At 38.7% G+C, this 12,004-nt stretch overlaps 1 protein-coding gene across 1 annotated transcript; it reads left to right on the top strand.

Annotated features, from left to right (window-relative positions):
• The first annotated feature begins 4,137 nt into the window (after positions 1-4,137).
• PCDH20 (protocadherin 20) lies at positions 4,138-10,827 on the top strand. Its single transcript, XM_003765831.3, has 2 exons — positions 4,138-4,682; positions 5,789-10,827. Exons 1-2 carry the CDS (start codon positions 4,530-4,532, stop codon positions 8,546-8,548), a joined length of 2,913 nt encoding a protein of 970 aa, XP_003765879.3. The 5' UTR covers positions 4,138-4,529; the 3' UTR covers positions 8,549-10,827.
• The last annotated feature ends 1,177 nt before the right edge of the window (positions 10,828-12,004 follow it).

Here is a 12,004-nt window from a genome sequence, read left to right as displayed (position 1 = left end):
TGTATAGAAGAAGAAAATAGGCAAAAACATTTATTAACTGCTAATTCTGTTTCAGGCATTGTGCTAACAAGGAGCATGATGTAGTGGAAAATTCAATGGATTTGGAGTCAGAAGGCCTGAGACTGAACTACATTACTTCCTAGATTTTTCCCTTTAGACAAGCCTCTATTTTCTTATCTGTAAAATCTGGATCATGACATTTTTGCTACCTGACTCAGAGAGTCCTCATAAAATAATATGTATATGAAAAACTAAATAATTCAAAAACACTTTTTCCAATTACCTATGTTTATGAGGTTTCTATATACTATTAGATAAAGGATGCTTGTCATGTTAGATAAGTTTGTCTTAAGAGATGTAAAGATCTGAGTTCAGTTCAGATTTGTAATACCTACTAACAGTATAATCATAATCACCTTATTATTATTATTATTATTATTATTATTATCTCTTAGTAATCTTAGCAAATCACTCAGATTGTGAACTACGAAAAATTGTTCCATATCAGTCAAAAAAGTTCCCCATGGAATATGAAACATAGGTATAGTCTATATTGAATAAATAAATAAAAAGCAAATAAATAGATGAATAAAGGAATGAATAGTTAAAATGAATAAATGGACATTGAATTCCTATATGTAATTAGCATGCAATTTTTTTTTCTTTTCTACTTATGGGAAAATTGAAGTATAGTACTATAGTAATATGCCTAAAGGCACAAAGCAAATTTAACAATAGCACTGGGAATAGGAACCAAGTCCCATACGCTCAGATCAGGGCTCTATTTATTAGATCATACTGCTGTCCTCATCTGAAGAAAATCAAGCTTGGAAGGCATAAAAGCTAATTATTCTTCTAGATCAATTTTTACAAAACACCTGGGAAGCAGGCCCAGAGCAATTGAGACATCTGAGAAGTTCACAAGTATTATTTTCAAGGGACTAATAACATACAAGCTCTCCAAATTGTCTTTAGAAAGTAATATGCGACACCATATGGGAGGTCACAGGGCTGGAGTCAGGAGGTGAAGCAATGCTGGAACATTTTCACAATGTCCAGCATTAAGATACGTGAGAAGAAAGAGGGGCTATTTTGGTCCCTTTTCAGACCAATTAGAGTTTGAAGCCTATATGAAACCCTGCTTAGTTTGTCAATGGATGAAGAAAAAATAACAAGTACCTCAATTAACAGTTTGGAGTTTGACACATAAGGTGTTCCCCAAAACTGTGCCAAGGTCTACTGGGCACAAATGATGGATTTCTGTACAGAGTCCTTGGAGTCACCATGGAGACTTAAAACAGAGTAGATTTCTAGCATTTCGAAATATTGTTTACATGTGTTTAATTCGCATGCTTTGATGGACAGAGCATGCCTTTGCTGCACTTCAGGATGCCTTGTAGAAAGACTTCAGTCAAAACAGTGGCTGAACCTGCATGTGTAATCGTCTGCCAACTTAACTCTCTAAGTGAAGCAAAAACATTAGCCTCCTTCTCTGGAGGGAGCAGCTGGTAGAATGATGGCCAGAGGAGCAATAGATCGTACTTGAAAAAAGCAGCTATAAAAATGTACATCTGTGCCAGAAGCATCCGCCACAAAATAGGAAAAAGGAAAGCTGGATTAGCCAGGGGAACAGGGAAAATCAAAATCTGTTGTGAGAATTATCACAGTGACATCACAGCAAATAGATTTTGTCTTCATTAAATGCAGCTCCTCTCTATTACTTCCATAAACAAAGGCAAATCAAAGAAAGAGACCACTATCTTTTCACCCAAAGGAAAAATGAATGATCCGAAGCCATTGGACAGTGTAAAGAGCCTGATGTGAAAATACAGCCTGCTGCTGCTGCATCCGGATGGGTTTGGAATAAATTGAGATTCCCAGTCTAGTCTGCTCATACTCACACCACTAAGTGATTGTCTAATTTTGGCCAAGTGCCTGAGACTTCTATAAGCTTAGGGTATTGGCTGAAAATATTATACCCACTGTAGGAAAAAAAAGTAAGTATGGTACAGGAGTGGGATATATTTCAGCTCAAAACTCCAAAGTAAATATTTACCAATTATGGTAAGAGTTCTTCAATAAGACAGGGATGAGCAGCTGAGCAAGCAGGAATGGGAAGCCAGCTTTTTGCCTGCATTTTATCTTGAGACTGCTCTATGTTTGGGGGGGGGTTGGAGGGTGAAGTTTGTATAGACTTATTTTTCAGGTAGATGTGGATTTGTGATTTAAACCTTCCTGCTCTTCCTTCCCTCTATAGTAGCTTAAAAACATGGGGAAATTTACTTTTCAGACTAACAATATTTCTCAAATTTATATTTAAAGAATTATTTCAGAGTAAATGAGATGGCCCATACTATAGGCACCTTAATGAAATAATGAATTCATAGAATCATTTATTTACAATGGAAAGGACTTCACAAGTCATATAGTCCACATATAGATTTTACAGGTGAGAAAACTAGAATCTAAGAGAATGAATTGATTTGATCATGGTAAGACAAATAGTAAATGTCACAGAGGAAAGATTTGAAACCAGGTCTTGTGATTTGGGTATTTTTTATTTTGGTCATCTTACACATTACTATCCTCCTCATAGTCCAACCATATTGACCAGTTACTCTGCTTCACACAAGATACTTTTTCTACAATCTCATTAACTTTTAATGGCCTTCCATGCCTAAATAGCATCTCAACATCTAATTTCCCATGCAAAATGACCTTGTATTAAATTTTTGCTCATATACATTGTGTGTATGTGTTTGTGTATTTAGTTATCTCCTTAGAAATCAATTAGTTCCTGAGAAAAGGGACAATTTCACTTTTATCTTTTCAAGATCAGTCCTTAGCAGTGTCTAGCATGCAAAGAAAAACACTTAAATATGTGTTAATTGATTTATTAATTGATTCAAATCACTGTTCTATCCATAATATCACATAATTTTATTCAAATATTGAAATTTAATTTTTTATTTAGCTATTGGGAATATAAAAGTGAAAAAGAAGGATTAGGAAGATGGAAACAAATAATTATTTGAGTGAATATGCAAAAGGACAAAGAAGAAAATGGAAAATTATCCAAAAGAAGTATTACCAATAAAAAATTGTCTTTACCTATGATCACTAAGTAATAAGGTTCTAACATTGGGGAGTAATGAAATTCTGCCTGGTCCCTCAATAGGGAAGTTTCATTTTCAGTGAAGTTGACAGACAATCTAGTGGCCCAATGATAAAGAGAAATACTCATGATGTAAAACTATCCTTGGGAGACAGTTTCCTACACTAAGATCTACCCTTCCTCCTAACACACATATACTCATATTCACACAACCATGAGTACCTCATACAGTGACTTTTCTTTTGTACTTAAGTTCACAGGAATAGGGGGGAAAAAGAATATTAAGTGCTATTAACTGATACCTTTTGTTGCAAGGTTACTTTCTACTTCATTCCTTACTCTGTCCTCAGTACTACACAGCTTTCTGTGAATTCACATTTTAACTAAAGCAATTCAGAATAACAGGGTCATTACATTAAGAGAGAAAAAAAGCTCTTAAGGAAGAAGGGATCGATTGTTGGAAGCATACTAAAATGGCACAGTGTAAAGAAGAAACTGAAGTTTGATGATCTGATCTGAGTTTGAATTCTTGTGCTGACTCCTACAATCTTACCAAAGCACCAGTCAATTTCAACAGCAAGTACAAAGCACCTGAAATATTTTAAAGTAGCACATAAATAAATGTGAATTATTAGAATTACTTGAGTGACCCTGGGGAAATCACTTAACTCTTTTGAGCCTCAGTTTCTTTATTTGTAAAATGAGGAGGTTGATCTAATAGTCTCTGGTACCTCTTTCAGACCTGAAAGTAAAGAAATCCCTCATCATTCAATAAAAAAGCAGCCAAATCTTTAAAAAAGTATTCATTTTGCTTTGCCCCCATAGTATTAACAGCAAAGCAACAAGTAGTCTCCTGGTTCATAAGGCATAAGGTATGATGAGGGTGGGAAAACACACACACACACACACACACACACACACACACACACACACAAACACACACACTTCTCTCTCTCTCTCTCTGTCTCTCTCTCAAAAAAAAAAAAAAAAAAAAAAAAAAAAAGGAAAGTTACTGCAAACGAGTCTTTGGGTCTGTGACTGTGAAGCTGTTGCCGTGGCGTCACCTCCCTGTGATTCTCCCCCCTCCCCGCACACCGTGGAGTGTTCCTTAACCGGTGCTGGCAACGAGGTAGGAGAAGGAGTGTGCTCCATGTGATTGCCGGCTAAGCAGCGCTGCAGTCTCTGCTGCAAGTTGTCCTCCTCAAGCTCCTGCGGGCAAGGGATCACTAGGTTCTTAGGTTAGAGGGCAGCGTGTGGAACGATGCCAGCGTCCTCCCTGTGCCCTGGTCTTTCATTTCTCCCCCATTTCAGCTCTTTGTTAATTGATGTGCCTGTGACTATTGGCTGAAGTTCGCTCAGTGATTTGCATGAACGGAGAGGGAGTGTCTTCTGCTGCTCTCACATCAGTAGCTAAATGACTGCAGTTTCGTTGGGAATGAACTGCCCAGGGAATGAGAGGCGCTCACGAACCCTAGGAGTCAGCTGGCTGCCGCGGAACAGGCAACAGCCTCTGGATATGGGGCATCTCTACAGTCCCAGGAACAGCACCAGTCGAAGAAACCTGCCGGTAAGTGAGAGGGCTCAGAAACCTTAGAAACCTCAGCACCTGCGCAAGTTGCAGGGATTTTACACGGGCAGTTGCGGGCCCCCAAGGCTTTGCTTTTTTGAGCCTTCTATCTTGAACCAAACTTCATGGGAGCGATTGGGGAGAGGAGTAAGGGGGGAAAGAGTTTGGGAGAATGTTTTTAGCACAAAACAAAAGCCATGGCCCGGGATTAGGGGGAACGAGAACGTATTGGGGTTGTATTAGGGTATGAAGGGTAATTTTGGAAGCAAAAACCTTGCACGATTAAGTCATAAAAGGGAATGGGTGCAGTCCTTAATTCCTTTTTAGAATTTGGGGTTTAAAGCCTGCTTCCTCACGTGCAACAGTGGAACTGCTTCTAGTCAACTGCAAATGATAAAATTATTTTGCATAATCATTTTTTTTCCTGTGTTTAGTTTCGCCCCCCAGGGTAGGAGGATTAGAGAGGGTTTGTGAGAGGGTGGGGAGAGCTATCCTCTTTTCAACTAGATTTGAGTTGCGTGTTGGAAACGAGAATCTCTCATCCTTCGTGCTTTAAGGGATTTGTATGCTTCATGGCACAGCATGTTATTGGGGGCACCGGAGGCATGGGGATTTAAATGGGGAAGAAGAGAAAAAAAATCTTGCATCCATTTCTCAAACCTTCCTTTTTTCTTCCCAGCCCCCATCCTTCCTTTGTTTTTGGTGCTATCTTGTTACATATGAGTGAAATAATCAGTCATGTGTGTGTATGTATGTATGTGTGTGTGTGTGTGTGTGTTGCAATGGACACTTGACAGCACTGAGTATTTGCTGGATTATTTAGAAAATGAAGGATTGAGGTGACGAAACTAAGTAAACAAGGGAGTGTAGTAATAAACACCAACTCAGTCTTTGACTGTCCTATAAAGCAAGCCCCCTCATCACCAGCCTGAGCATGATGCTCTATGTGCCCGAATCATCCTGGCTGAGTTATTCGGGGAGGAGAGTGGTCAGGTGAGAGTAACGAGCTACATGCATGCTGAGTTCTCTAACCCCTCGTCTCTAACTCCGATATGCTTCTCTCTATGTGCTCCTGTGTCGTCTTCTCTATTCCTCTTCGTCTCCAGCATCTGTTACTGTTTTTCCTCTTCGTGGGACCTTTTAACTGCTTCGCAAGTTACAGTCGCGCTACGGAGCTCTTCTACAGCCTGAACGAAGGGCTACCGGCCGGAGTGCTCATCGGGAGCCTGGCTGAGGACCTGCAGCTGGTCCCCCAGGCACCATCAGCAGAAGCGGCGGTGGCGGCCGGGAGTGAGGAAGACCAGCAGTCGCACCAGCCGCACGGAGAGGAATGGGATCCCCCTCTTTCCTTCAGCCTGGCGTCCCAAGGGCTGGCTGGTCAGTATGTGACCCTGGACAACCGTTCAGGGGAGTTGCACACTTCTGCTCGGGAGATCGACCGGGAGGCACTGTGTCTTGAAGGAGGTGGGGGAGGGGCAGGAGGAGGAGGCGGGAGAAATGGCATCTCCATCTCCTCCTCCACTTCCTCAGAATCTTGCGTCTTGCTCCTGGACGTGCTGGTTCTGCCTCAGGAGTACTTCAGATTTGTGAAAGTGAAAATTGCCATCCGGGACATCAATGACAATGCTCCTCAGTTCCCTGTATCCCAGATCTCTGTCTCAGTTCCTGAAAATGCACCCGTCAACACACGACTGGCCATTGAACATCCAGCCATGGACCCAGACGTGGGCATTAATGGAGTTCAGACCTACCGCCTATTGGACTATCATGGTGTCTTCACGTTGGATGTGGAGGAGAATGAGAACGGAGAGCGCACCCCGTACCTGATTGTCATGGGGGCATTAGACAGGGAGACTCAAGACCAGTATGTAACCATCATCATAGCAGAAGATGGTGGCTCTCCACCTCTCATGGGGAGTGCCACGCTCACAATTGGCATTAGTGATATTAATGATAATTGTCCCCTTTTTACAGACTCACAGATCAATGTGACTGTGTATGGGAATGCTACAGTGGGCACTCCCGTGGCAGTTGTCCAGGCTGTGGATAGAGACTTAGGAGCCAATGCTCAGATCACCTACTCCTACAGCCAGAAGGTTCCCCAGGTTTCAAAAGACTTATTTCACCTGGATGAAATCACTGGAATCATTAAACTCTTCAGAAAGATTGGCGGCAATGTTCTCAGACTCCACAAGCTCACTGTACTTGCCAATGGGCCAGGCTGCATTCCAGCTGTAATCACTGTCCTGGTGACCATCATCAAAGTGGTTTTCCGTCCGCCTGAGATAGTTCCTCGTTATATTGCTAATGAAGTTGAAGGAGTTGTTTACTTAAAGGAGCTGGAACCCATCAACACCCCAGTTGCATTCTTTACCATCAGGGACCCAGAAGATAAATATAAGGTGAATTGCTACCTAGATGGAGATGGACCATTCAGATTATCTCCCTATCAACCGTACAATAATGAATACTTGTTAGAAACTGCAAAATCTTTGGACTATGAGACACAACAGCTCTATGAGATAACTGTGGTGGCCTGGAACTCTGAGGGATTTCATGTTAAAAAGGTGATTAAAATACAGATTCTAGATGACAATGACAATGCTCCTGTTTTTACTCAACCATTGATAGAACTATCTATTGAAGAAAATAATGCACCAAATGCCTTTCTGACAAAATTGCACGCCACGGATGCTGACAGTGGAGAGAGAGGTCAAGTCTCTTACTTCCTCGGACCCGATGCACCATCGTATTTTGTGTTAGACAAGATTACAGGGATTCTGACTGTGTCCACTCAGCTGGATAGAGAAGAAAAAGAGAAGTATAGGTACACAGTAAAAGCAGTTGACTCTGGGATACCACCTCGAGAATCAATAGCTACAATTGCTATCACTGTGTTGGATAAAAATGACAATAGCCCTAGATTTATCAACAAGGATTTCAGTTTTTTTGTGCCAGAAAATTTTCCAGGTTTTGGTGAAATTGGAGTAATCAGTGTCACAGATGCAGATGCAGGGCGAAATGGATGGGTTGCCCTTTCGGTGATGAACCAAAGTGATATTTTTGTCATAGACACTGGGAAAGGCATGTTGAGAGCAAAAGTCTCCCTGGATAGGGAGCAGCAAAGTTCCTATATTTTGTGGGTTGAAGCTGTTGATGGGGGTGAACCTGCCCTCTCCTCTACTGCAAAGATAACAATTCTTCTTCTTGACATCAATGACAATCCTCCTCTTGTCCTGTTTCCTCAGTCAAATATGTCTTATCTATTAGTTCTACCTTCTACTCTACCTGGCTCACCAGTTACAGAAGTCTATGCTGTTGACAAAGACACTGGTATGAATGCTGTCATAGCTTATAGCATCATAGGAAGAAGAGGTCCCAGGCCTGAGTCCTTTAGGATAGACTCCAAAACTGGTAACATTACTTTGGAAGAGACATTGATGCAGAATGATTATGGCCTTTACCGCTTACTGGTTAAAGTGAGCGACCATGGTTATCCTGAGCCCCTCCATTCTACTGTCATGGTAAATCTGTTTGTCAATGACACTGTTAGCAATGAGAGCTACATTGAGAGTCTATTGCGAAAAGAACCTGAGATCAGCATAGAGGAAAAAGAACCACAAATTTCAATAGAACCTACTCACCGAAAAGTGGAATCAGCATCCTGTGTGCCCACATTAGTTGCCTTGTCTGTGATAAGTTTGGGGTCCATCACATTAGTCACTGGGATGGGAATATATATATGTCTAAGGAAGGGAAAAAAGCATCATCGGGAAAATGACAATTTGGAAGTACAAATCCCACTGAAAGGAAAGCTTGATTTACATATGATAGAGAGGAAACCAATGGAGATTTCTAATATTTGATATTTCCAGGGGAAAACTCAGACAGATGTTTGGCCTTGTGCAGGCCACAAACATGATCATAGGTGTGCTGATTGGCAGTTCCAATGAAGGACAAATAATTTATAAATTATATTATATTGTAAATAACTGTTTACAAGTTTTATAAAACTCAAATTCAGGTCTTATAAAATGTGTACAGCATTTTTTTAAAATGAAAAATTAGTATTAACACTTAGTGTATTGCTGATAAACGGCTTTCCATCATTTGCAGCTTTCATACATCAGCCAGGTCATTGAACAAAAAAAGAGAGCAAGGTAAGATGTTGAAGTTTAAGAATAAGAAGTTATTTAAACCACCAGAGGGCATCAGTTGCTCCAATGCAGGAAGGTGTTTGAGATATTACTATACATGACAGGTATTGTATATGAAAATAATAAAAAAGTATATTTTAAATACGTTGTTTTGAACATAAAGTATACATAAATCTAAAATAAATAAAGATTTTTGTTCAACTTATATGTATGATAATGAAAGGAGAAGAAATGCACTGGTAAAGTGGAATGTTTATTACCTCACAAAAATAACATATACACTATAATAGAGAAGGCATTAACAAGAAGTGCAATTTCTTTTCAACAAGAATAGAAAACATTGCCATGTAATGAAAATCTGAACTGCTGAATAGTGCTCTTTTCACTTCTTCTCAACTCCAATAGCTTTCTGTTTGTTCTACCATATTGCTTGCCATTTTGGGAGTGGGATGCATTTACCCTTTCTTGCAGAAAATGTAAATGAAATAATTGTGCCCATGTCCAAATAGCCAGATGCAAAGGGATGGTTTGACCCTTAGTTGTCCCATAGTTGTTGAAAAACATTTTTTGTGCTTCCTCTACTTGTCTGCTGTGCTTCTCATTTGTGTTACAAATAACATGCTTTCTCCATTTCAACTGTCATAGGAAAAATAATAATCACTTTAAAAATGTTAGTAATTTTAGAAGTTAATTCACATAGAAACCTAGCTTTCAAGATTGATATTTCACATGGAAGACTTATTATTATCGTTATTGTTATTATTGTTGTTGTTATTGTTGTTGTGGTTGTTTAGATTAACTGACTACTATTTCTGGCTTTTGTTCTTTGGCTTTGGATTGGGGCCAAGAGCTGCCTTTTAAGCTTGGTGGCAGATTTCCGGGATAATTTGTTCTTTACCACATCCTTTGCAATGCAAGCAGCAGGTTCATCATAGATGAATCCCTTTCACCTTGTACAAGCTGAGAAAAAAAAATCTTTCATATGAGGGTTATGGCAAACATATCTGTGTAAACAAGGAAAATGTGACAACTTAAAAATGGGTCATTTTGCTTTCTAGCATCTTATGTCTGATTGTACCAAAAGTGTTTATATGTCCGCAAATTAAAGCTATATATTTTCATAACTTCTTCCTCGTGATTACCCTTATAACTATAAAATTCGTTAAATCGCTCTCTGAAGGTACTTGTTAATTCTATCTTATTTAAATCTTAGGAAAGTGATATTTTAAAAATAAGCATATTGAAAAATAGAGTTCATTTTAAAATAGTCAATCCTTATGTAGATGAAGATGTGTAAATGGGTCTGAAAGAACTATATATACAAAGAAATCGATTGCAGATGATGTGCATTTGAAAAGGAAAATATGACACTAGCAATTCTCAATATTATTTTTGCTGTTCCTTTATTTAATATAAATTAAATTATACACACGTTACTGAAGCACAAAGATTCGAGTCACTTTCATAGGGGGAAAAAAGTTCTATACAAAATAAAATGCAACAAAGCAGCCTTGTTATATTCTCTGGTGGCTAGCATCTTTGTTCAGTTCAGTGCCACATTATCCAAAAGTGGAATGATAAATATATTAATGTTCTGACCCAAAATCAGTTCGAAATATGTATACTATGAAGTAAAAGTTATTTGTGAATATGGGTAGATGAAATAACTAACTGAGAAAGTTTCCCTATCAATCTAACTCATTCAATAGAAGTACTTGCCAAGGGAGGAAACAGCTCTATGTCTTGCAGAGAATAGGCAACTTTACATTTATCAAACAGAATTTTTACTATTTCCTTGTCCCTCTTACTCAAATATATAATTGTTCCAGTGAAAACAAACTACATTTCTTTAACTATCTCATACTTCACTTACAAAAAAGAAAAATGTGGCTTCACATGCAAATAGCAACAGTCCAAATCCTGAAGTTCCCAAATATGCAAAAACTTAGCCTTTGATATAAAGCATAAAAAAATTTATCTAATTTGAAGAGTTTTTATGCATTGTTTTTATTTTCTTTTTTGGGAAAAAATGAAATTCTCAAAGAGATTATAAAATATTTAAAACAGTAATATTCAATTTTTTTATTCTTTCTTTTGCCAGAATGGCTTGTATTTTTTTAAATCACTTTCCACATCAAAACACTAAAAATGTGAATAACAAAGGATGCTAAAAGCAAATTAGGCTTATACATAAAAGGCCCATTTTACTAACACCTTGTGCTAGAACAGTTGCCAAAATGTATGCTAATCATGTCGACGTTGGTAGTTGAGCTGGCACAAAAATAAATGTTCCATTCATTAAAAATCCCAATATCCATTTAACAGTTTGAGAACGAGTGAGTGCTCTTTGCCCAGTTTAATGAAGAAGAGATTGCTGTGATATTTGGACTGCCAGAAAAAGATGCCCTTAACAGTACAGAGAAAATCATACTTTAATAGTAAATGGGAAATTAAAAACTACGATAGTCTCTTTTAGTTCCCTTCAAGTAAGCATGTGAAAAAGAGTTTAGGTTATTTGATTCTTTCCATAAATAAGTTCTTCCAAAGAATTTCCCAGATCATACAGAAAATATTCTTTTAATATATTTCTGGCATTTTGACTTAACAATTTTATAGGATCCCTGCATTTGAGGAGGTGGGAAATTCTGGCAACATAGATTGTTCCTCATCTGTCTTATGAATGCATGAGGTTTAATTTTGATAAGAAATGAAGCTCCATTATTAAAATGCTTTTATGCATAGGAGGGGAAGTGATCTGATTAAAAGGAGCTCTGTCAACAAGCTGCTCATTTGTGCACAAGAAAAACAATTCAATTGACAAATCTAAGAAGGTCTTCTCACCTCTGGAGATCAGGATTCAAATCTGACACTGGCAAAATGAGCAGCCCTCTGCAAGATAGCAGTCTAAATGATGGAGACACAGAACCAACCTCTCAGCCATATTTGCCTGAACTCGTAACCAAAGCTCACAGAATTCCCTGAGTACAGTGTCGTTTCCTCCCAGGACAAAGGTAAGGCAGCAGGCTCCATGAGGTAAAGATAAAGACAGCTGCTGCTATTAAATGATTGATGTCTTGCACTCCATATGCCCTATCTATGACCATGGAGATACAGTAAAACACTGATCAAACTTGCATTTAACCTAACTGGGGACTTTGAACCAAA

This window comes from Sarcophilus harrisii, chromosome 3 (assembly GCF_902635505.1).
Source record: "Sarcophilus harrisii chromosome 3, mSarHar1.11, whole genome shotgun sequence".
In the NCBI taxonomy this organism is placed as follows: Eukaryota; Metazoa; Chordata; class Mammalia; order Dasyuromorphia; family Dasyuridae; genus Sarcophilus; species Sarcophilus harrisii.
This window is presented reverse-complemented; position numbering and strand designations above follow the sequence as displayed.

Coding starts and splice junctions, on each gene's coding strand:
- PCDH20 (XM_003765831.3), top strand. CDS start 4,530: ATGACTGCAGTTTCGTTGGGAATGAACTGCCCAGGGAATGAGAGGCGC. Junction 4,683..5,788: donor CCAGTCGAAGAAACCTGCCG/GTAAGTGAGAGG, acceptor CTTCGTCTCCAG/CATCTGTTACTGTTTTTCCT.